This window comes from Canis lupus, chromosome 14 (genome assembly GCF_048164855.1).
Source record: "Canis lupus baileyi chromosome 14, mCanLup2.hap1, whole genome shotgun sequence".
Taxonomy (NCBI): Eukaryota; Metazoa; Chordata; class Mammalia; order Carnivora; family Canidae; genus Canis; species Canis lupus.
The window spans coordinates 11947586-11973309 of NC_132851.1; the positions used below are offsets into that span (position 1 = coordinate 11947586).

Here is a 25724-nt window from a genome sequence, read left to right on the forward strand (position 1 = left end):
CTTTCTTTTCTGTATGTCATTTCCTAGTATATTCTCCCCACATAATTGTTAATCTTGCTTAAGGAACGTTATAAACATTTACCAGGTAGCGAATCGGAATATCTCTGTATATATTTGGCATTCTGTTCAGTCAAACAAACATCTATTTAGCATTTATGAGATACCAGGCATTCTAGTGAGAAGACTACAGGGAATAAGATGCTGTCTCTACCTTCTAATAGTTCATAATCTAATTGGGGAAGTAGTCGTGGGAAAAGATCACATTGATGCCGTATGGTATGTGAGGGCCATAGACAGAGGGTGCTAGAGGGGCACTTGGCTGGGGAGAGGGGCATCCTGTGAGGATGGAGATCAATGACGCCCAGCTTCCAAAGATGATGCCTGAGATGAATGTTGAGGAATAAAGAATGAGATGAGCCTAGGAAGAGAGTCCTGGCGGAAGGTGTGGTGGCGAGAACAAAGGCTGGAACACCAGTAGTTAGTGAGTTCCTTGAAGGCAGGGCACTCCCTTATTCAGCATTTCTTCCTGCCATCTAACAAAACATCTAGCATGAGTAGATCCTGATACAGTGTTTGGTAGACAAATGAAGCATGGAGCGTGGGGAAACAACGGTCTGATGTTACTGGAGCACTATTGTGACATGAGAAAAGGCATGAGGCTGGCTGGAAGGAGAGACAACAGTCTTCTGTGCCATGCCATCAGAGGGGCTTGGATTTATTCTGTAGATCTCAGGGATATCGTTTTAACTAGATATTAAAATAGAAGTTTTGGCTAGGACAGATTTTAAAGGGGTACCTCTCCGAAGTTTGGGGCACACAATGTGGATTGGTGTCAGAGTCGTTGCTGTTAGGAATCCTAGACAATATGGCTTTCAATAGCCTTCTGTCATAGCTGGCCACCTTTAAAAAAAGTTTCTTTGAACAATGCTGTCTTAGAAATTCATTTTTAATTAAAAAAATACGTTTTAATGTTAGAAGTGACTATTTACTGGTGTATTAGGATTTTTCTATCCAGGCTGTGAAAAATTCATGAAGTAAATGTAATGCCCCCTCTTCGGTCAATGTAAGGAACAGAGGATAAGAAGGTAAGAAGAATACCTTCCTGTATTTCTGATGATAAGTAAAATGTTTATATCTTGTCCTACTGTTTCTACTCTTTTCTAAGCTTCATCATCTCTGATCATTGCAATGACTTCTAGATAGTCCATCGACTTTTACCTCTTCTCTATTTTATCCCAAAGTGCTACCTAGAATACTACTGCTACTACTAACAATAACAAAATAAAGATTCACCCCATGGCTACCAAGTGCCAGATATACACTGAGTGTTCTCTGTGGGCTTCTTCCTTACAATAACCCTATGAAGCTATTGTCCCCTTTTCCAGATAAGGACACTTGAAACCTAAAAAGATTTAATAAAATGCCCCAGTTCACAGAGCTTCCAGTGGTAAGGCTGGGATTCATTCTAACTCCAGAGCCCAGGCTCCAACATTTAACGGCTTCTCTCACTTATCTTCAAGCACTGGAAAGTGTTTCATTCTAAAGAAAGTTTTCAGTAAAACATATTTGTGTTTAACACATATTTATGTCTAACTTAGACATAAATTCTCAGTTTATACTTTATGACCTCTGTGGCTTCAGGCAAGTTCTTAGTCTTATTCTGATTCTTTACCCGTAAAATGTGGAAAATATCTGCCTTGTAGTATGGTATGTGAGTACCCATGATAGCATATATATGAAACTTTACACAGTGCCTAACAGCTACTGGCCCTCAGTAAATGGTTGTCATTCCTGCTGTTTTTACTACCATAATGTTGCCTATATCGTGTCAATCCCTGGCCCAATAAACCATTAGGCTTCTTATTACACCACAACAAGGACTAGCATGTAATAAACATTGTGTTAATAGACTCCTAGGCTGGATACAGGGCCACCTAGAATAAAGACTTCCCTTGCCATTAAGGATGACCAACTTCTGTGCTCTAAGTTAGAAAATCAGAAATAATCTTGTGGCGTATTCTAGAAACTTAAAAGATGGTTGTTATGCATCCCTTTGCCTTTTCTTCATCCTTTCCTGTTTTTCCTGCTGCATGGAGAGCAAGATGCCTGCTTGGACCAGGAAGACAAAGGCCAGCCCCTGCAGGAAGGGGTTGGAGTGCTCAGCTGCAAGGAGCTTGCGTCCGACAATGTGGTACCCTATCTAGTAGCCTCCGCTCTTACAGGGTTTCATTGTCACTTGGCAGAAACCTAAACCTAAATGATGTATCTCTTCATTTCACAAGATGCTTGAGGTAGGCAAAATTTGAAAGGAACAAGGGAACAGGGAATTGGTCTTTGCTATCCAGGGAGGTGGGCAGGGATAATACCAGGGCAAGAAAATAGTGTCAAATACCACATACAACTTTGAAGTTATTCCCTGTATCCTTCAAAACAGAAATGCTTAAACCTTGATATGAATCCATTATATATTTGGTTTGGGAAATATATACCTATCTGAAACAGGTGAAGGGTCACAACTTTTTCCTATGCTCATCAGTGGGCATTTTCAGCTTCCTCAGGCTGGCACCAGCTGCCAAGAAGTGTTCAACCTCCAATAAAAGAAATACTTCTCCAGGGAGTAGCTACAGACACAGTGTATAAGACTGAAAAGGAAAGGACCTGCTATAGGGGTAACAGTAGGTACTTGAATGCCTGTAGGCAATCTGACCAGCTGTAAGCCTCTTGCCTGTCTTTCTTACAGGTCCTAATATGCTACTCTAGTTATTATGATCAGATTATTATAAAATTAGAACAGTCCCTGTGAAAAAACTCCTCTTTCAGGAATTCTTTTCACTCATGACAAGCTGATTTTATTAGTTATTTCTGGTTAAGGGTTGTATATACTTTTGACTTCTCTAACATGCTTTGCACACACTATGCTGATGGTAAACTGTTTCATTAATGAATGAATAAACTGCATGATGAAACTTTCCCTCTCCAGACTTCTCAATAAAGTAGTCCTTCCAAAATATTATAGAAATTTCACTTTATTCTGACATACTGCCTTCACATTTCAAAGAACAAATGTATAAAATTCACATCCAGTTAGACAACACTAGTTATGGTTGCTATGGTAATGGGCTCAGAGCCTAGGAGCAGGAAAAAATAATTCCTTTTGGGCAAGATATTTATGAATGTGTCTGGCTACATGGTAAGAGTATTTTCCTTCGGCTTTTCTTTAGAGTAATTTATATATTCAGGCAGATGATCCTTTATGCATATAAGTTCTCCCTAGGAAGAGAGAAAATAAATATGTTTTTTATACTGAAAATATCTAGTATGGTTATAACATGGATTTAATTCTCACTTATAAAGGATTTAATTTCAGATAAAAACCACAGCAAGAAATATATATTTCATGATGAGGAGGTGAGTAATGAAATGTACAGTATATACAGACAAATGTTTTTAACAAAAATTGCTGGCATGTCTGATATTTTAAAGGGCCAGAGGTAGTCACAGGGAAATCCAGTAGCAGCAGTTTGAAATTAAGAGATTAAAAGGCAACATTTGAGACACATATCCACACAAGTGAATTTGGATTGATGGACAATAGCAAATCTCTCTTTATTTTGAACACATTTATTGTGAAGAAGCTTTAAAAATACCTAATCAGGGCAGCCCAGGTGGCTCAGCGGTTTAGCGCCGCCTTCAGCCCAGGGTGTGATCCTGGAGACCCGGGATCGAGTCCCACGTCAGGCTCCCTGCATGGAGCCTGCTTCTCCCTCTGCCTGTGTCTCTGCCTCCCTCTCTCTCTCTGTGTGTCTTTCATGAATAAATAAAATCTTTAAAAAAAAAAAAAAACCCTAATCATACAGCAAAATATCAAGGTGACTTAAAGGGAGGAAAAGATAAAAATCAAAAGACTAGTAAGGACATCATTATGAAAATTCTAGTGTGCTAAAATGATGGACACTGAAAGAATGGACAGAACTTGGCAACAGACACTGTTATGAGCAAAATATCCCATAAGTAGTGAGAAAAAGCCCAGAGAGGGTAGGGTTGTGGGTGCTTTCCTTGTAACAGCTGTTTTTTCACCCTCTGTCTTTAAAATCAAAGGGAAAAAAAATAAAATAAAATAAAATCAAAGGGGGCAAAGGATGTACCAAGAGGATGTCCTCAAAGCATAACTTTAAAACTCTTCTTTTTGTGTGTGTAACTAACAAAAATGTCTATTTCTGGTTGCTGGTGATAGAAAATTCACTCCTGTTTTCCTTGAAGCAGTATTCCCTCCTGTGAGCTAAAAGGAGATTCTACTGAACTTGAAGATGATAAAACTTTCATTGATCTGCTTTGTTTCCAACACATTTCCACATACATTATGCCAGTTACTTTGCAAAATTAACCTTTAAGGCAGGAATTATTAATCTAATTTTGCAGATTAGAAAAGTAAGGCTCAAATGTATTCAAGCTATAGCTATAGCTGAATGAATTAGGCTTTCATTGTTGGTTCAGTGTTTCATTTTTTTTTTCAGTGTTTCATTTTTAAGTTGTCCATTCATGTACAAGACAGATCGTGTTGTATGTGTGACAAGCTGTTACTTGTGTGAATCTCAACACATTTACCCTTAGAAATCATAAATGACCTTACATTGCCAGATCTGCTCAGATCAAGTCTCCTTAACTCATAATATAGCTAAATTGTATTATACCTCTAATAACAATGTGGGCATTAGCCAAGAGGTATTACATGGTTGAACCTCACTATGGAAACACAGAAGCAAAGATATTCATGATATCTTTTCATTTTAATCCATTTCTAATAAAAGACAGATTATTTTTCTCTATTCCTATGTAGGCCTGTTCCAAAGATTAACTTGGTTAACTCTAAATTGTTTTTAAACCTTGGGTCTTCCTGTTTAGCAATAAAAATCACTATGAAGATACACTATAGTAATATTTATGATGGAAAATATTCAAATGCTTCACAGAGAGTCACTTTTATTTTAACAGAAATTAAAAAAAAAACCTGTCAGACTTGTATTTCTATTAAGCTACTGACCCTATTAAATGGTTATGATGGGTATTAAAAAATGTTAGAATTTTCCAGAATATTAAAATATATGATTTTGAAAGCAAGCATAATTCTCTAGAATAGAAAGATTAACAAAACAATCCATTAAAATTATCATCAGAAAATGCTTTGCTTTCAAACATATCTATTCAAAACTGTCACTGTGAGCTGAAAGGCTTTGTTTTGCTTGATCAAGAAATGAATGTGACTTTTAATTTGTATTCAACTGTGGACAGCTGCTCATTAATAAAAAGCCATTAAAGTCCAAGTCAAAACAGCAGGTCTAAAATTATGCTTGAGGGAAAAACCATCTCTTTAGTGAAAAGCCAGAGAACTGCGTTAGGTAGATTGGGAAGCACTGGGCTGTGTTTGTAAGGTGCGCCCTAAATACTGGGCAGGGATGGGAGGTCAGTCGACAAAACACTTTTCAGACCCACACGGACAACTCAGAACAGAAAAGCCTACAATGGCTTTGACTTGGGAGATTAAATGGTGAGTTGGAAGCTGATAAAAGTGAATAAATCAAGCTGGTGATTAGGGGTTGGGCAGAGGCAAATCAGAGTGGGCAAAATGGTCTGAACAAAAAGCACGTAGAATTAACTGTAACACATGGAGTACAGGCAATTCAGAAAGAAATCTTTCATTTACCAAGTTTCTCCCTTATGTTACTCCCACCTGACATTTGATGGTCCCCATCCCCACCCCATGCAAGCCTTGGGCAGAGGACACGACTTCAAATTGCACACTCCCAAGAGGTGGTCCCCATGCAAGATCCCAAATTATTGGCACCTGTGGTCCTCAATTATGGAATTACTACTCAACAACTAAAGATGACTTTGAACTGTTATTCCATAGATATTTTTGAAGTAAAAGAAGTTTGCCATCTTTGACAAGTTTTTGTTTTTTTACTGTGTTGGAAACAAATATTCACTAGTGTTTCTAGAAAAGTATATACACCTTTTAATTTCGTTTGGAAATGGCAAATTTAATAAAGGAAACTGAAGAATAAAAAAATTGAGGGATATAATAATCTGAAGCAAAGATATGTGTCTAAGAAAAACATTTGAAAACGTTTATGTTGAGATGTAGCCTATTTTGGATTATCAATTAGGGGAATCCAAAAAGAAATTTGGAGATTTTGAATTATTGGAATTTAGGGATTTGCAGAAATTTAAGCTTAGAACAAGTGTTTAAAAGACTGTAGAGGGGATCCCTGGGTGGCTCAGCGGTTTAGTGCCTGCCTGCGTCCCGCATCGGGCTCCCGGCATGGAGCCTGCTTCTCCCTCTGCCTGTGTCTCTCTCTGTGTCTATCATAAATAAATTTTTAAAAAATCTAAAAAAAATAAATAAAAGACTGCAGAAGATTTAGGGAGGTGTGGTAACTGGGAATGATGATGAAAAAGCGTGGTGGTAATAGTAGTAGTGGTGGTGGCAGCAGCGGCTGCTGCAGTAACTATTAATCTATGTGTGTTTGCTTTGTGCCAGCCTCTGCCCTAGATGCTTGGAAAGGGTTAGTCATCCTATGAAGTAGGCGCTATGATGGTCATTTTATTGATGAGGAAACGGAGCGTTAGAGATGAAATACTGTATCCAAAGGTACATGGAATCATTCTAGAGCAAGAGTTACAACATTCTCTTTCTTCTCTTCTTGGGGATAAAGAAGTGAATAGAAAAATGTGGTCCAGATTGGGGTGGCATGGGTGGGTGGATACTACAAAGTAAGTGGGTAGATGGAGGCTGGTCAAGGTGACGGGACAAAGATAGTTGTAGTAGAAAAAAAAAAAGAAAAAAAGAAAAACATGAAGCGCTTTCAGCCTCTGACCATGCAAACCGTCGCTGTGCGACAGTGAGGCAGATTACTGAGAGACCCTCGCCCACAAGCAAAGATCCCTGGTTTTTTCATAGCATACAGGATAAAACGAAGGGGAAAAAAAAAAAAAAAAAAAAAAAAGACTTCAAAGAGAACCATAGAGGGAAAACCTTAGTTTGGGAGAACGGCTAGCCTGAGCTGCAAGGGAGGAACAAATGCTGGGATAAGGTTAAAGGCCGGTTTTTAACCTTCAAAGGAAATCCAATCAAAAGTTTCTCGGAGGAGGCGAAGTCCCGAGTTACACTCAACGTTTCGCACCCTTGAAGTGTAGGAATGATTGAGAGCTTGCCCACCGCCTGCCGAATCACCGAGTCAGCCGCAGCTCCCTCTTTTTTGCAATCTGAATACCGCTTTCCGTCGGTCCCATCTGGTGGTGGTGGGGGGGGGGGGGGGAGTCTGCAGGTAGAACGAAAAGGGGCAGGGCTGGAGCCGAGACACCGTGCACAGAAAGTAGGGCAACGCGGAAGGAGCGCAGGCACTTTGCAACGGGACAGCCCGAGCGGCCCGCAAACCTCACAGAAACCCTCCCCGTGACCGAGCCTCGGCCCCAGCCCCGCCGCCCGCCCCGCCCCCAGCCCCGCCCTCCGACGCTCATTGGCTAAGCCGGGTCGCCGCAGCGGCAGCCTCTCGCCTATTGGGCCAGGCAGGACCAGGCGGGGTGCGGAAGTGCGGGCCTGGAGACCACCGAGACCCGCCTTCCAGGAGGGCGGAGTGGGAGGGCCTGGGGAGGGTTTCCCGAGGAGGGGGCGGCCATGGCAGCTGCGCGCAGGCAACGGCGGCTGCGGCGGAGCGCGCGCCCGGCTTTGAATGAGCGGGGCTGGGACTGAACGGGCGGAGCGCGAGCTCGAGGAAGCGACCGGCAGTGCGCGTGCGCGCGCCTTGTGTGCGCGCGCGGCCCGCGGCCTCTCGGAGCCTCCGCCGGGCGGGCGGGGAGGGGGAGGGGCAGGTGAGTGTGTGCGGCTCGCGCGTGCCCGCGAGGGGCTTCCCTCCCCCACTGCCCCCCGAACGCAACCCGGTGCTGGGGGGGTGGGGGGGAGGCGTCTTCTGCCTTTCCCCGGTCGGCCCCCCTCTTCGCCCCGCACTTCCCGCCCTGCCACCTTTTCGCCCCTCCGCCCGCTGGCTCCCTACCACGGCCGCCTGGCGCTCCGGGGTACTGTTTCCGGGTCGGGGCGACCTCTGGGGTGAAGGCACCGCGCCTGGGAGCGGGCCCCGGGCGTGCAGCCCTCACCATGCGGCGCTCACGCGTGGGAGACACGCCTGCGGGACGCGGGCGCAGCGGCCCTCGGGTCCCGGGATGGGCTCCCGGCGGGGAAAGTCTCCGCGTCCTCCTGCCCTTCCTCTGCAGGCCTTGCGCCTTCTTGCTCCTTCCCCGATTTATCCAAAATCCAAACCCAAACCTACGCTGCACCCACTTCCAGCGCTTCGGAGCGTTTGTCAGAGCGCCGAAGCCATGGCGTCGGATTGTGTAACCTGAAGACGCTCTCGTCGTTTTTCTCATCTGTACAGTGGGTATGATTTTTTTTTTTGCCCCCAGCAGCCAGTTTCAGAGGGGTTATCTGAAGTCGAAGCATTTTAATTCTGGAACTCCTGCCTTCGGAGTCATTCAGGAGACATTAACTCTGCTCTTTTAAGAGTCTCGGGGTCACATACTTGAGGGCCCTTGAGTGGCCGGAGGTGGTACAGCCCCCTTAGCCTGCGCCCCCTTCTGCGTTTTAGTTCCTTTCTCCTTGGTTTTTCACATAAGTGAGTTCAGGTATCATTTTTTTTGGAGCCTTGTGATATTCCTTAACCAGCTTAAGAGTTACAAACTGAATTTGAGGCTGTTCTGTACTGCGCTAAATCATACGGTTTTTACAATTTTGATACTGAAAAATTTCAAAAATACCCTTTTAGAATTACAGCAGTTGAAGACTTATTTAGTATGTACTAAAAGATTTTGGCTTGGCTTGTTTAACAAATTGTCCTGTAGTGTCTCTGCCGAAAGCATCTGGCCAGCAGTTTACAGGGAATTAGAAGGAAAAAAGATACATTTAATTTTGCGGCTTCTAACCTAGTGTTCTTTTTTAAAGTTGTAGGTGAATCTTACTCACTTGACCTGCCTAAGCTCTCATTCCTGTTGATTTCCTACAGATGTCATTTCTCTAAAAGCACTGAAAAATAGGTTGCTTAATAATTCTGATCCTTTTCCTGCTATGTCTCAAGTTTTTGGGTTTTCCTCCTAATTTTAAAGGAAATTCTAATTTGAAAATTCGGTTATATTAGTAGTTCCCAGTTTTAGAAAGTATTTTGAAGTAACCAAAGTGCAAAGCAGCCTACGGTGCATACTTAAATTGGCTACCTTGAGGGCTTTTCAAAAATCAAACTGAGGCAATGAGCACGAAATTACAAGGTTTATGGAATGGGATGTGGTTTGGGGAGAGCCTGGGCTTTGCAATCAGTCTCTTTAAATCTTGGGTGAGTAAATATAAGCCTGTCAACCTCCTCTGTTAAGTGGATTAACCTCCCCTGTCCTTAGGATTCCAGTGATGTGATAGAAGATACATTGTCTAGAACTCTATCTTGAACATATTGAGTGCTCAAGGAATGTCCGTTTCCCTTCAACAAGTATTTGAGTACCCACTATGTGCTTGGAATTGGCTGAGACCTAAAAATATCTAACTGAGTAAGACTGATTGGAGCACTGTCTCCTTAGTCCCTTGCATTGTCACTAGTCTGTGACAATTGAGCAACAAACACAGGGTTTCTGTGTACTGGGTGAGTAGTTTCTACCATCACGCAGGAGATCATCTGTTACATATGGGTGCTAAATATATATATGTTTGTTGAATTGAATTGGAACGTTAAATAACTGTCCCAAAGAATATTCCAGCCTGCAACTCAGTGTAATTGATCAAATCAAAAGTGTTGATAGTTAAGTGTCAATCACATTAATGTAACTTGATTGCATTTTCCTCATTTCATCGCAACTGGTTGGAAAATGTAGTCTGGAAATTATAATAATAATTTCTGTCACTGAATTACTAAGGATGTTTATTGTTTGTGAAATGTTCTTGGCTTTTGAATTAAACAGACCTAGGTTTAAATCTGAATCAGTGGGTGTGGGAACATGGAAACATGTGCTTACTCTCTGTGCTTCAATTTTATGAAATGAGAGCAGGAATGTCTATCTCGTAAGATGGTTTTATGGGTTAAGAGACATCATTTGTAGATAATGCTTAGCATATTAGTAGCTGGTCAATGAATCTTAGGTCCTCTCTTGATAATCACAAAAGCAAATTTTCCAGAATGAAGATATTCTTAATTGCTAGGGAGAATCTGTTCTGTTGTCAATAATAGTCCCATTTTCTGTTTTAATGTTGGACAAAATTTTAGATTTTGTTTCCAGTTACCATTGAAGTCATTCAAGTTGACAGATACTGAACAATAACACTGGCAAGGTGATGACAGTGGTTACCAAGGCTCTATATGAAATTTATTTTCAACTCTGCATTCAATGTATATATCCTGAGGCCCATTCTTCTCTCTAGCCCTTAAATATTAAATGTCTTCTCCCTTCAAAACTTCCTGATAGAGTACCTCCTCAGTTCTGTCCCCGTTGCCCCAAAGCGCCACATTTCATACAATCTCTTTTCTAGCTATCTTTTTTAGTTTACAATTTTTCTGAAGATTTAGCATAAATTTTCATTTAGAGAAATTTGCCTTCTTTTGGTTGAGACTTTAATTCTTGATGAATTCAGCTTTAAAGTGGAGCTTTTATTCATCATCTTAACTATTCAGATCATTCTAGTCGTAATGAAGTAGTTAAGCCTTTCAGGTCTTGCTTTGCAACTGATAACTTGAGGTACAAGATAACCAAGATTCTCTATTGTATAGGACAGATAAGGTATATAGAAATAACTGTAGTATGAAGTAGAGAATGTAAGTGTGATAAGAAGACTTTACAATAGGGGCACCTTGGGTGGCTTAGTCAATTGAGTGTCCGACTCTTAGTTTAGGCTCAGATCAAGATCTCATGCATGGATCATTGGATCAAGACCTGTATAGGGCTCTATGGTCATTGGGAACTCTGCTTGAAGATTCTCTCCTTCTGCCCCCCACCCCCTTCTTTCTCTTTCTGAAATAAATCAATCTTTAAAAAAAATTTTTTAATAATACCCCATCAAGAAGTAATACAGACCTATGCTAGGGAGATTGCAGTGGAAATAGGGAAGAATATGGGCAGTATTAAGAAATGGAATAAGGCCTTTTGGTAGTTTGGACATAAAAGACTAAGAGAAAGGAGAAGTCAAAATTGTTGCATTTTTTGAAACCTAGTAAACCACTAATTGTATTTTTTGACAGACGTATTTAACTTACTTGAATAGTGAAATTCTTTTTATTTATTTATTTATTTATCTATTTATTTATTTATTTATTTTTGGTTCATACTCTTAGAGTCACTATTCTTTCCATACTCTCAATTAGTAAGTCAGCTCCAAATACAAGCATTCCATAAATCATTGAGCTCATGTGAAGATACAACCTAAATGTATGAGCATTGCTAAGGGAGCCTTTTGGAACTGTTAGTGTAAAGAGTCTACTTGGCCTTTCTACCTTTGTAATTCTAGAAATAAAAAGAGCTGGCTGTGTATTTTGTCCTTCTCTGAAGGGAATGGCAATAGTGGCTCTAAGAGTAATTAGGATGAGGTATCAGAGTGTTGCTATCACTCAGACTAAGTATAGATCTATATGCCAATAGATTTGACTTAAAGTTGTTTGTAATATTTTCTTAATAGCCTTTTAAATATCAGCAGACTCTCTGGTAATGTCACCTCTTGTGATATTGGCATAATTCCGTTATTAGGGACATAAGTATTTTGGATTCTTACATGCTTTTTATCATTATGAAAGGACCATTTTTATGTCTGCTAATATTATTTTCTCTGAAATCTACTCTTTGACATTGAAATAGTCACTTCAGCTTCTTTTTGATTAGTGTTAGCATGGTATATTTTCCGCCTTCTTGTCCCATCTGTTATTTGTACCTCTTTACCTTGTTTTCTGCTCCCCTCCCCTTTTTTGCTCCCATTTCTATTGGCTATTTTTTGTCTCCTTTGTAGGCTTACTAGTTTAACTGGAACTTGCCCCTTAGAGACTATAATTTAATTGATTTACTAGGGTTAGATCTAGGTATCATTTCTTTAAAGGATCCCCAGATATGTGAACCATGTGGACTTGATGATCTCTGTGATTACTTTCAAGTTCTTTGTTATGTGACTTGGGACAAGTGATTTGACCACACTTAACTCAATTTCCTCATCTATAAAATGGGCATATTAAGATGTATTTATCTGAAATTTAAAAACATTTAAAAATATTTTGAATAGTACTGTTAGTGTTCATGTTCAAACTTCAAAAGGTGCAGAAGACTCAATGTATACTGTTTTATGCTTTTTTTGATTTTCTTAATTTTACAGTAGAAAACAAATCATAAATAAATAATTGGAGTTCAGTTAAAAAATATCCTGAGGGGGGAAAAATATCCTGAGAATATTTCAAAAAGTTTTTTCCTATTGAAAACTTAAAAATCTTGTTTCTTGAATTGTCAATGTGATTTACGTTTTAATTTTAAAATTTACTGTGTATGGGGTACCTGGGTGACTTAGATTGAGTGTCTGACTTGATTTTGGCTGAGCTTTTGATCTCAGGGTTGTGAGATCCACATTGGGCTCCACACTAAGCACAGAGTCTGCTTGAGATTCTTTTTCCTCGGTCTACCTCTCCCTGCACCCCGTCCCATTCACACATGCTCTCTCTCTCTCTCAAATAAATAAATAAAATCTTTAAAACAAAATAAAATATACTGTGTTAAATTTGTGGTTTCCAAAAAAAAAAGTTAAAAAATGTTTGATTTTCACAGCTCATAGTAGGACCTTTCAGCTTGACTTCAGAATGGGAAGATAGCTTATCAAATCATTTATTTTTGTGCTTTTTCCACAGGTTTTGATTCCCACCATGGCTATCACACAGTTTCGGTTATTTAAAGTTTGCACCTGCCTTGCAACAGTATTCTCATTCCTAAAGAGATTAATATGCAGGTAAACAAATTTTATGTTCAAATTGACTTGTTTAGCTTCTTGTTGGTTTTGGATGCCTTCATAATTACAAAAAGGTAGGGCAGACTATATTTAAGCTAAATAACTTGATTATAGTATTCATTCAATACTATCTGGTATTTTTTTTTATATTTCTGTACTTCAGATGTAAAAAGTAGAGTTTCACTTTTTTTCATTCTTTCAAATTCTTACATCTTCAATTAAAATCACATTCTTATTCCTGTAGAATTTCAGAAAAAAGCAAGCCAGTTTTCACTGGTATAATAAGACAGTTTTTAGTACATAATTATTTCATTACCAGAATGTTTTAAGGTGGTTAGGTGGAATTAGGCATACATATGTCTTTGTATATTACAATATGAATGTTGTTTTTATATTTTAAAAAAAAAAAAGCTTAAACAGAAAAAACCCAAGCAAAATAGACTTTTTTCTCTTAAATAATATTCCAGAATGTGGAATGTGTACTACTTATTCCTAGTCAGATAAGTCCTTCTATTTTAGTAAGTCATCCAAAGATCTGAATTCCTTCTATTTCGTCATACTACTATACCCTAAAGCTATAGTTCTATAGTTCTATACTATGACTATTAAAACTCTGAGGATTAAGGACATTTATTGTTAGAGGTAGAGTGATTTGAGATATTTTTTAAAAATAGGTCCATAGTATGGCAGTGGGAATGAGTGGACGGAATAGAGTAAAGATGAACACTTGGAGGAAGAAAAGTCAAGAAAGAAATGGAAAATTTAGGTAACTATTGATCCCACCCAGGAAGAGAACAGGATTTGGGAAGTAGGGAAAATAATGAACTAAGTGCTCAGATCATCAGGGCATGAGGAGGAATAGCTAGAAATTCACAAGGTAAAGTAGGATAAATATGGGTATTAATTGCTAGAATGCTAGAGGTTAACAAGATAAATTATAGATGTTTTTCTCTTTGCATATGTATTTTCTAAAACTGAAACACTTTTGATAAAAGAAAGTGCATTTGATTTAAAAAGTATTAAGGACAGTTGTTGCCACTATAAATTTCATGATAAATGTGAATGTAAATGTATTTAGGATTGATTGTATGTTCACTTTTAAAGAAAACTGACTTCTTGTTAGAATAAGCTTTTCTTATGTGTCAGAACGAACCTAGATCATGTGTTCTAAAGTACCAGGTTCACATAATAAATTTAGTAGTAGACCGTATTTTCTATTTATCCTTTGAACAAAATATGATTTTTAATTTTGTAGTAAAAATAACTAACTTTACCAGTTACCTCTAAGTAGATGCTTAATAGATTATTTGAAATGAAGCAAGTGATTGATCATTCATAATAGGTACCATTTTTTTTTTAGTGTCTTATTATATATTGGGCACTGTGTAGTGTCTAGCTGCTTTAAATATGTCGATTAAATCCTTACAATAACCCTACAAAAGTAGATTTGAATACTTCTATTTTGCAGACGAGGATATTGAAGCTTGAGAGGCTAGTTGATTCTAACGTGACTCATAATTAATAGGAGTAACATTTAAAACTATGATTTACCACCTAGTTTCCATAGCCCATGCTCTCAGCAACTGAGTTATAATACCTATTTCATTTAATATATTGTTTCTCTTTCTAATCTTTAAAACTTGTCAATTACATTTTAATTCAATCCAGTGATTTTCAGACTTTTTGATAGTTTGATAGGTAATCTTACCAAAAACCCAAACAGGTAAAACAAACAAAAGCCAAGCCATCCTGGTTAAAATGGCATAGATGGGGGCACTTACTTAGATGGCTCAGTTGGCTGAGCATCCAACTCTTGATTTGGCTCAGGTCACGATCTCATGAGTCATGGGACCAAGTTCCACTGGGAGCCTGCTTGAGGATTCTCTCCCCTGCTCACCCACACATGTACAAACATACTCTCTCTCTTTCTCTCTCTCTCAAATAATCCTAAAGAAAACAAACAAAAAAATGGATTTGGTGTCCCAGAGTTTTACCACAGAGCATGGTTTAAAGGAACATCATTTGAAATCACTTCACATTTTCGTTTTTGTCTTTATATTCCTCCTGAGTTTGTCTATAATTCTGTCCTAAGCCAAAAAGCAATTTTGTTGTCCTAAGATTTTAAACACATTTCAAAGATATTTGATACATGCCTCTTCTTTTCATATTTTAATGAGTAACTGTTAATTATTTAAATAATTGTATAATTATAAAAGATCTTCTTTTATTAGCCTTTAGTCCATAGTGCTTTTAGTCATGTTTGTTTTGGTAGTTATTGAAATAAGTTACTTCATTTTTATTTTAGATCTGGCAGAGGACGGAAATTAAGTGGAGACCAAATAACTTTGCCAACTACAGTTGATTATTCATCAGTTCCCAAACAGGTAATTTTTTAAAGGTTGAATAAATATTCCAAAGCCATAGTTTTCAAACTGGTCTGCAGACCATTAATTAGTATGTCCATTTCGAAGTTAATTTGGTAGTCAGATAAGGCTTTTTTATTATGGTTATATTTTTTAATTCTAAAATTTTTATTTGATTCTTCATAGTATTTTCTGTTACTTTGCTGAGATTTTCTATTTTCCAAAAATTTCAAGAATGATTGCTATTGCTTGGTACAGTATTTTTATAACTATCTTAAAGTCTTAGATAATTATAACATTTTTACTTTCTTTCCATGCAAGTTCAAATTTATTGATTTGTTTACTGAATAATTTTGAGTTGTTTCATGGACATTTTGAATATTATATTTGAGAACTCTGTCTTGTATAAATCCTATTAAGAATGTTTGTTTTAGCTTTTGTTTTTATTTTTTAATCAACGCAGTTAGGCTTAGGATGCAAATTTCAATATTCTTCCTGTGGACTGTAGTTCTAAATGTGATTTCAGCTTTTAAAGCATTTGCTTTGGTTTTGGTTTTGGTTTTTTAATGGGTAGAACCGATCATCCAACTTTAGTAAAACTAAGTTTTTTTTAAACTTTTGATCTAGTTTTGGTATATGTTAAAAAATTCCTATTTTCTTGTTGGTCAAAAAGGTTGAAAACCAATGTTTTAGAAAGCCTGTTTTTCTTTCTTTCTTTAAGATTTTATTTATTTATTTGAGAGAGGAGAGAAAGAGAGCATGAGTAGTGAGGAGGGGCAAAGGGAGAGGGACACGTAGGCTGCCCACTGAGCAGGGAGCCTGACTGATGCAGGGCCCCATCCCAGGACCCTGAGGTCATGACCTGAGCTGAAGGCAGACACTTAACCAACTGAGCCACTCAGGTTCCCCTAGAAAGCCTGTTTTTCTAATAAATGATGAATGATGAAAGAGCTGTTGATTAGGTTACTGTTTGTGGCTGATGCTGTTGATGGATTCAATGTAGACTGATGTTGAAGAGTGGACTTCCTGGGATGAAGATGCCCCCACAAGTGTAAAGATTGAAGGAGGGAATGGGAATGTAGCAACACAACAAAATGCTTTGGAACAACTGGAACCTGACTATTTTAAGGACATGACACCAACTATAAGGAAAACTCAGAAAGTATGTAAAATATTTGTGCTATGGGAGGTTAAATAATTAAATTGCTTCTCAGATTCCTATATTTAAATCAGACAGTATGATTAGTATTTGTCAGAAAGCCTATTTCTAATCAATTTGTGTTTTTTGTCATGTAAACAAGTTTATTTATTCAAGTGACATAGATCTAGTAAGTTATACACCCAAATCTTCGAAAGTTATATATGCATTTACTGAAGTCCAGCTGTAGACCAGATTCTAGACTGCAGTCTCTGCTGTAGTCTAAACTGAAGTAAGATAAAGTTCTGACTTTAAAAGAGTTCACAGTTTAGTGCTGCTTACAAACTGATAGGTACTGTTTTCATTATTTGTAACCATTATAAAACTGATGCAGGGCTCTGAGAACAGAACAATTATTATGGGCTTATGTAGTCATCCACACTTTATTTAATCCCTTTTGAGTTAGATATGGAAGATCACTTAAAAGTGGAGGGAATTATTGGAAAAGGAACAGTGGCTGAATATTTTCCTTTCTTTTTTATCAAAATAGTACATCTACTTTAAAAAAAAATTAAATCAAAGAATGTAGAAGAGCTTATACTGAAAAGCAACAGACTTCTGCCCCATTATTCCCTATAGCCAATTCTACTTCTCAGAAGCAGTTACTCATAACTTTTCCTATTTGAGTTTGTAGTGTTTTTTTAATCATATCTGTATATAATATGCTTATGTTGCTGTGTCTTGATATACCAAACAAGACATTATCCATTGACTTCATACTATGGTAGATGAAGGTTTATTTCATACTATGCTCACTACTCTTCCCTCTCTTCCAAATATTATGATGCTGTTATTCCAGTCTACCTCACTCGTCACTGTATTTAAAACAAAAACAAAACTTAGAATCCCATTTCTTATTCAGTCATGCATAGAAAATATTTCTTAAAAATACACTTTATAAAATGAAGACATTATTTATTCCACCCTTCCTAATAGGTTTTTTTTTTTTATCCTCTTCTACCTCCCAACCAGTTTCAGCTATAAATTTATTTTTATAATTTCAAGGCTTCTAACATTTACATCTTATAATCAGGATTGTTTTTATCAAGTTGGTCAAATGTCTCAATGCCAAAGAGCATTAAGTTGTGTATTTTTCAAGGAGTTTGAGTGTCTTCATAGATAAATACTTTATATTTTAGAAGTATATTGCTACTCTTAAGAGGAAGAGCCCAGAATATTACAGTAGTACCTTAATAAATTAGACTGAAAATGTTTTTAAGCTACAAAGCTAATACTACTATCTTGAAAGAGTTAATGCATTCACAGATAACCATATGCAGAGAGGTGGTTATACTTTTATAGTAGTATGTAACACATGTTCTTATTTAATACAGTGATAAAAGTGTCACCTTATATTTTGTGGGTCTAGAGAAGAAGAGGAAAATTTGTGTTTTTAGAAAAAGTAAAATGGAATTTTTCTTAAGTGTCTAAATGATTTGCGTGACAGTTGCCTAGGAATTTTGATATTCTTTACAGACTTAAAAAATTGCATTATAAATTTTAAAAGAAAGGGCATATTTTAAATAATTACAGAATACTTTGGTCATTTAATTAGTCTATTTTTATATGATATGTAAAATATTCCTATAATTCTGTTTCTATTAATCTTTCAGATCATTATTAAGAAGAGAGAACCATTAAATTTTGGCATTCCAGATGGTAGCACAGGTTTCTCTAGTAGATTAGCAGCTACACAAGATATGCCTTTTATTCATCAATCTGTAAGTATGTTAATGATATATAGGCAAGGGTTTGTTTTTACTTGTTTTCTTGAAAAAAAAATCAAAATGAATTGAACATAATATTTGTATTTCTGTGCTTTCAAACAGGCTTAGCATATGAGAGAGGTTAATATGGAATTTTGCCAATCTTACCCTTTTATGAGATTATAAATTACATCAGCTACTGAGACCAGAGTCCCATTGTACACATAAAAGATAGACACAATATGTTACAAATGTGACCTTTAGAGGCGCCTGGGTGATTGAGTTGTTTGAGTGTCTGACTCCTGATTTTGGCTCAGGTTATGATCTCAGGGTTGTGAGATGGAACCCTGTGTTGGGCTCTGTGCTGGGTGTGGAGCTGGCTTAAGATTCTCTTTCTTCTACTCCCCCCCCTCACCCCCACCACCACGAGTGCTCCTGCTCTCACTTTTCCCTCTCTACAAAATAAATAAATAAATATGTAACCTTTAAAGAGATTACCACTGAAATTTAAACTTAAAAGCAGATTATTTTTAAGGGAATAATGAATTGTTTCCTTAGTAGAGGATATTTACATTTAAAGTATAATTTGACTTCTAGTAGGTTTGATAAATGTGTTACTTTGAAGGATAAAAGTGGTAAGGAAAGTATATAACTGTGGTTCTCAACCTTAGTAGTATCTCAGAATCAGCTTTGAATTTTTTGAAAAACACAAATGTCCAAACTTCTCAGATCTGACCTTAAGCATGCTTCAATTGATTAATTATTGATTACTAATTATGATCAAGTTTATCATGTTATTATTATATAATAGTCCCACACTTAGTGCCTTAAAACAATAAGCACTCTTTATCTCATATAGTTTCTAGGGGTTGGGAATACAGGAGTGACTCAACTGAGTGGTTCTGGCTCAGAGTTTCTAATAATTTTCCAGACAGATCATTAGCTGCGGCTGTAGTCATCTGAAGGTTTGACTGGAATTGGAGGATTCATTTCAAAGGTGGCTCACTTAAAAAAAAGAAAAAAAGGTGGCTCACTTTACATGCCTGGCAAGTTAATGCTAGTTGGTTGCACAAAACCTCAGTTCCTTACCATGGACCTCTCCGAAGGGCTGTTTGAGTTTCCATACAACATAACCACTGACGTTCCCAGAACAAGCAATCCCTGAGAAAGAGAAGGCACACAGATGCAAAGCCACAATGATTGTTTATCACTTAGTCTTAAAAGTGACACACTGTCACCTCCACATTATTTTATTCATTAAACATTAGTCACTAAGTCCAGCTCACATGCAAGGGGAGGGCAATTAAGCTCTACCTCTTGAAGGAAGAGTGCCAAAGAATTTGCAGACATATTTTTATTTTATTTATTTATTTATTTATTTTGCAGACATATTTTTAAACCACCACATCTGTCTATTTTAAACTGCATGGTGCTTCAGAGGCCCCTCTTTCCAGGGGACCCATGTTTATGTATGTCTTTAATTCACTGATCAAAAATTATTCCTACTCATGTGAAACAGTGTGGTGGATGCTAGTACTATAGTGGAAAGTAAGAAAAACAGGTAGAGTCCTTGCTTCAAAAGAATGCATTCTAGTGGGGAAGGTGCAATATTAAATGATCACACATAAATAATGCAAATTTTGATAATTTTTATGCATTTATACATCATGCTATGAGAGCACCATTGATATTTCTCTAAAATGGCACAGCATATTTAATTTTTTATATTTCTAAACTTTATGCTTTATTCATATGTTTGCTCCATATTGGTAAAGTGGGTTAGACTTATCCAATGAATTAGTAAATGTTTGCCTCTTGCTTGTAATTATAAGTTTTTAAAACACGAATCTAGTATTCCAGAATTGTATTAGTATTATTAAGTTGTAAATATATAATTCCCCACAGAGTTGGAAAGGATAAACAGTGTAGATAGAAAATGTCTCCAATGCTATTTCTGCGTGTTTTCCTCCCAGCAGACGAAATAAGGGGGTAGTTTAGGAGAGAATGGTAATCTACTGCACTTTGTTCTCTACTCCAAAAATATCTTACCACTCATTCTACCAATTATGTTCTTTTAAATTTCACATTTTATTTTTCTTCTGGAGTTTAGTCATCTGTATTGTTGTGATAGCTCTTTTTATACTAAGGATATTAACTTTTTTCTGTCATCTTTTACAATTTTTTGGTTTGTTGTTGGCTTTATAATTTAGTTTGGATGTTTTCAATGGGCAGATGTGTTTAGGTGTTTTTTGTTTTTTGTTTTTTTAAGTAGGCGCTCCACCAGCATGGAGCCCAGTTTGGGGCTTGAACTCACAACCCTGAGATCAAGACGTGAGCTGAGATTAAGAGTTGGACACTTAACCAACTGAACCATTTATGCACCCCATATTTAGTTTTTATGTAGCAGATCTATCAGTCTTATCCTTTAAAATTTTTTAAATTAGAAAGCCATTTCTACTAAAGGATCAGATACCACTCTCTTTTTGTGGTTTTAGTGCCTAAATATTTTATACCCAGAAAGTCAGACACCTCAGTGGAAAAATGGATACATGTACAAATAGATATAACTTGATAACCTGAAGAAAAGTTTGATCTTAGTAGTTCTCAAAGAAATCCAAAGTAAAATAACAAGACACCATTTTCAAATCTTAACAAATTAGTGAAGAGGAAAGAAGGCTATTACCAGTATGGACAAAGTTACAGGGAAACAACACTTGATCCCTGTTGCTGTCAGTAGGCTAAGTTGGTATAATTTTTCAAGAGGGTCATTTGTATTTCGGTTCAGAGGCTTGAAAAAAAATTTTTTATTTGATTTAGGTATTCTACTTTTAGAGACTTTTATTAAACTGGTAATCAGAAATACACTAAAGTTTTAACAGAGGATGGTATTATGTTTATGGTTAGGAAGAGAAAACCACACATTTTTTTTTTCAGTTTTAAGTGTAAGTGCTCAAAAGAAAATACAGTAAATCTATTCACAGATTGGTGCCATGTATTTTATGCTCATAAACCTAAATAACATTCCAGAATGAGCATTTTTATTGGTTTGTGGAAGAAAAAGTGAACTTTCAGAGGTCTAGCCTTCGGTTCTAATATCCCTACTGGGATCAGTTAGTAGGACAGGTGGTGGGGAAAAAAACACAATATAAAAGTACTCTGGTAAAGACTAAATTTTGCCTGATTTGTTGTTTTTGCCTTGGACCCACATAGTAAGAACCACTGAAAAATCTATAAATTACTTACATTTAAATGAAAATGACTGCCAGTTTGGGAACTTCAGGTCCTCTGGTTCATCCCAGCACAGAGTACTTAGGCATCTCTCATTCCATCTCCAGTCTCTTCTCCCCCTGTCCTCTCACTGAAAAGAGAGAAACAGAAAGAAGAAATGTTCTGTTCTTGTCCATTCCAACTTAAAGTAGGCAGGAAAAGAAAAATCAGTATAAAATACAAAATACAAAGAAAGCTGGACCTGCTCAGCACTGTGAATACTGAAAGTCATGCATTATAGGAAACACCTCAGTTTCAGGCAGACCAGGGGCCTTATGTAGGACATGAAAAATACACAGGGGAGTGACCAGGTCTGAGTCACGTTATAAAAGATACTCTTATTGACTTCTAAGTAGAGAAAGGAGAGCTCTTTACTATCATAATTTTGTTTTGTATTTTGTTGTAGCCTGAATTAGGTGACTTAGATACTTGGCAGGAAAATACCAATGCATGGGAAGAAGAAGAAGATGCAGCCTGGCAAGCAGAAGAAGTTCTGAGGTATTTTAGGAATATTTACATTGCAACTTGAGTAGAAGAACTCAATTTGTTTATGTTACATTTGAGGTCAAGAAAGCTTGTTCTGCAGAGTTGTATCTTTCTTCATACTTTCTCACTTGAGCTTAGGTAATAGGGGATTCTTTTTTTTAAATTTCAAACTGAATATGCTATTTCATATGATTAAAACCCCACAGATACCAAGAATATAAAGCACTAAAGGAACAAAAGAGTAAAAATGTTATTAATGGGAAATGAGATCTTTTACATATATACATCATATTATACTCTTTGCTTTATACTACATTACTTGTAAAGCATAGTTATCTCTTAAAATGTGAGCCACCACTATATATTCCTCTAGGTTAAAAATTATACCTTCATTTTTGTTTCCCCATGGTCTAGAATAGTGCCCAGCACTGCACATTCGAATGGAAATAGCTTACATAGCACTCTGCATTTATATATATATTTCAGTTGATGTACTCAAAAATCCTATGAGGTAAATAATTGTCAGGTACTGTCCATTCTACAGAGAAAAAAATACTATTCCTGAGATCTTCAAGTTTGTTTCTTTAGTGTTTCTCTTTTTATATCTTTGTTTTTGTGAGCAATAAACTTACTTGCTACTACTGCATGAGGTCAAAGAGTAAACAATATTTACCCTAAAAATATTTGTGACCATCGTCACTGGTGAAAAGCTCAGATATTTAAATGTATTTAAATTTTTTTTTATTTTTAAAGATGATATAGTAAAGCACAGTGATGTCAGGGTTTTTTTTGTTTTTTGGGGTTTTTTTTTAGATTTACTTATTTATTTTATGATAGACATAGAGAGAGAGAGAGAGACAGAGACACAGGAGGAGGGAGAAGCAGGCTCCATGCCGGGAGCCTGACGCAGGACTCAATCCCAGGACCCCAGGATCATGCCCTGGGCCAAAGGCAGGCGCCAAACCGCTGAGCCACCCAGGGATCCCCGTCAGTTTTTTTTTTAAAGATTGTTTTTATAATAGGAATAGAAAAGAAGTAACTGATTTCATTTTTATATTTTCCCTTTCTATCTTCATCAATTAAGTGCAGTTACCGTGAACAGCCAGCAGAGGATATAGTTGAGTTATGGCTGACTTTTTTTTTTTTTTTTTTGTCTTATCCTTCCTATCTTAAGCATTTTTTTTAACAGAGATGCATCACATTTTAAAAGTAAAGTCATGAGAGTTTTAAATATTTAGTTTTTATTTAATCATTATTTACTGTAAAATAAGTATTTTAAAAATTGTAAACAGCAACATTTTTATTTGCATGGATCATCAAAAAAAGATGTTACCTATTTTTTTTACTCTCTTTTGGATAAATCATAGATATAAAAGTCCAGGTGTTTTAGAACATTTTTGGGGGTTCTAGTTATTATTAGAGTCATTAACCACAGGATGAAAGAGGGGTCTGTTCATTCTGAATACAGTAATCCTAATGATAGCAACTATGAGTTCACAAGTATCTTCACACTCACTGTGTACCAAAGCCTTTTTTCCACACTACCCTCTTGCACTCTGAACAAAACAAGACAAAAAACAAAAAACAAAACTCTAACCCTAGTGTTTTATATTATATGACATATAATTGGGAGAGGGAGCCTGTCAGTAATACACATGCTTTGTGCTACAAGTTGATAAGTTAGAATCAAAGAGACATGGAGGATTCTTGTGCTGTTATTGCCCCCAGAAGAACAGTGTGTTCAGACTCCATGTCCTCTGACTCAGCCCTGTTTCCCATTCCCACTTAATACTGCCCGTACTATATTCAGTAATGCTAAGGAAGGAGATTCTAATAATTCAGTAATGCCAGGTGTGTATCTGGAGAGGAAAAATAGACTTTGTCTGCAGTTATCTCTAAATTGCCTCATTTTCCAGAAACATTAATTGTTGTTGTTTATACTTCAGCTAGTAATCAAGTGAAAGCTTGAGGATCTTACTGTTTGTAAGCTTGTCAGCTCTTTATAATTATTTTTCCAGCTCTCCTTTTGGCACTGGCATTTTGGCTTTTTTAGTGCCGATTATCAGATTTGCTCGAACGTGATCAGAGCTAATAAAAAGTAAATTTCTTTTAAACTATTCTTCTGAAACCTTGGTTAATTGATAGTGAAAGTCAAAATATTGCCTAAAATAAGTCCCTCTACTTTTTCGAATTTTGGTCATATACAACTCTGCTCACTCCCCACTTATAAATATGATGAGAATGGTATCTACATTTCACTCACCAGAGTCCACTTTGAGCTGTCCCATACATAGGTAATCTCACACTGGATTTTTCTGTTTTATAACCCGTGTTGCCTATCCCATGTACAGCTGTGACCCACAGCTTGCCTCCTCACCCTTGCATACTTCTTCACTTATTTTTTCATACCCTTTACCTTAGATGCAAGACCAGCTTCTGTTTTTGTCCTGTGTCCCCCCTCTCCCCCTTCCCACGCAAGCCATTCAGTAACAAGAGAGAGGCTGGTGATTCTAGCTCAGTGGAGTCAGGGAGGGGCCAGGAAGGAGGGAAGTATCTCATAATGTATAATCAGCAGCTCCCCACAATTCTGACCCTTCATCGGTAGAGCTGGCCAAATGCTAATTCTTAAATAGGTTCCTAGTTTCCACTTGGAAGGCTTGTGTTACATATCTGTTTTCTTTGCATTGTGTCCTGTACATCTGTGTTCTTGACTTCCTTTAGGAGAATTTCTAGCTATTAGAACAGGAGATTTAATCCTCAACATCAGGCTTTTCAGAATGCTATCAAAAAGAAGGTGTGGTCCAATGGAGGTAGTGTGTTAGTGAAAATAATCTGAAGAAGAGGGATTGGAAGATGTGGGTTCTTATCCTTGTACTTCGTTTTATGACTTTGGGCAAGTCACCTAGCCTTTGTGCCTCATTTTACTTATTTGTAACATAGAGATAATACTGTTTTGTTTTGCGAGGCATGATCTAAGAATTAAGAGATACCATTTTTGAAAATCTTTGAAATCAAAGCAGTGAGAAGAATGAAGATTTTTCGAGCTTACATTTGATATTAGTAAAAAGGGCACTGCTATTTCTTTCTAGAATTCATTTGCCATTTTCTAAAAGTAAAGATAATATATTTCTTTCCAGGCAGCAGAAGATAGCAGACAGAGAAAAGAGAGCAGCAGAACAACAGAGGAAGAAAATGGAGAAGGAGGCACAGCGGCTAATGAAAAAGGAACAGAACAAAATTGGCGTGAAGCTTTCATAACAGATGTTCTTCACGTGTCATCGTGCCAGTAGGAGAGATGTGAGCTCCACAACTCAAGCAGCATTTATATGGATATAAGAGTATTTTCAGAATACAAATACATTGCTTGATTTTTAATGCATTCATCAGACCATCTAGGACACCAGGATTCTCTCAGAGTACCTTGAGCTCTTAGTGATTGAGACTCAAAAAAAAAAAAAAAAAAGACCTACGAGGCAATATTTTTTTTCAACATGCTCCAAGTGTAAGACAACTGTTTGCTGTAGAGAAATTATTACAAATGGAATATACCAGTACCTCTTCTAGCTAGTGTTTCTAGCTAAATATATGGGTGTAAATAATTTTATGGTGGGAAAGGACTCTGCTCTCTATAATGCTTTCCTTCATTGTGCATAATGATAAAATAAATACTTTTAAATACTCTTTTGTTTCCATGATTATCTGAC

At 37.1% G+C, this 25724-nt stretch overlaps 1 protein-coding gene and 1 long non-coding RNA gene across 5 annotated transcripts; one reads left to right on the forward strand and one right to left on the reverse strand.

Annotated features, from left to right (window-relative positions):
- Positions 1 to 3008: 3008 nt before the first annotated feature.
- LOC140603724 (uncharacterized) lies at positions 3009 to 7774 on the reverse strand. The gene is made up of 2 exons (XR_012006686.1): positions 7112 to 7774; positions 3009 to 3270 (listed from the first exon to the last, which is right to left on the reverse strand). It is a non-coding gene; the product is annotated as an uncharacterized lncRNA (long non-coding RNA).
- EBAG9 (estrogen receptor binding site associated antigen 9) lies at positions 7633 to 25701 on the forward strand. Of its 4 annotated transcripts, none has more exons than XM_072774277.1 (7): positions 7633 to 7869; positions 12903 to 13000; positions 15306 to 15384; positions 16367 to 16525; positions 18175 to 18282; positions 21941 to 22032; positions 25158 to 25701. In XM_072774277.1, exons 2-7 carry the CDS (start codon positions 12918 to 12920, stop codon positions 25276 to 25278), a joined length of 642 nt encoding a protein of 213 aa, XP_072630378.1. In that variant the 5' UTR covers positions 7633 to 7869; positions 12903 to 12917; the 3' UTR covers positions 25279 to 25701. The 4 variants fall into 4 exon arrangements, with proteins under 4 accessions (XP_072630378.1, XP_072630376.1, XP_072630377.1 ...); XM_072774275.1 differs by having other exon boundaries at positions 7858 to 8432; XM_072774276.1 differs by lacking the exon at positions 7633 to 7869 and adding an exon at positions 8026 to 8428.
- The last annotated feature ends 23 nt before the right edge of the window (positions 25702 to 25724 follow it).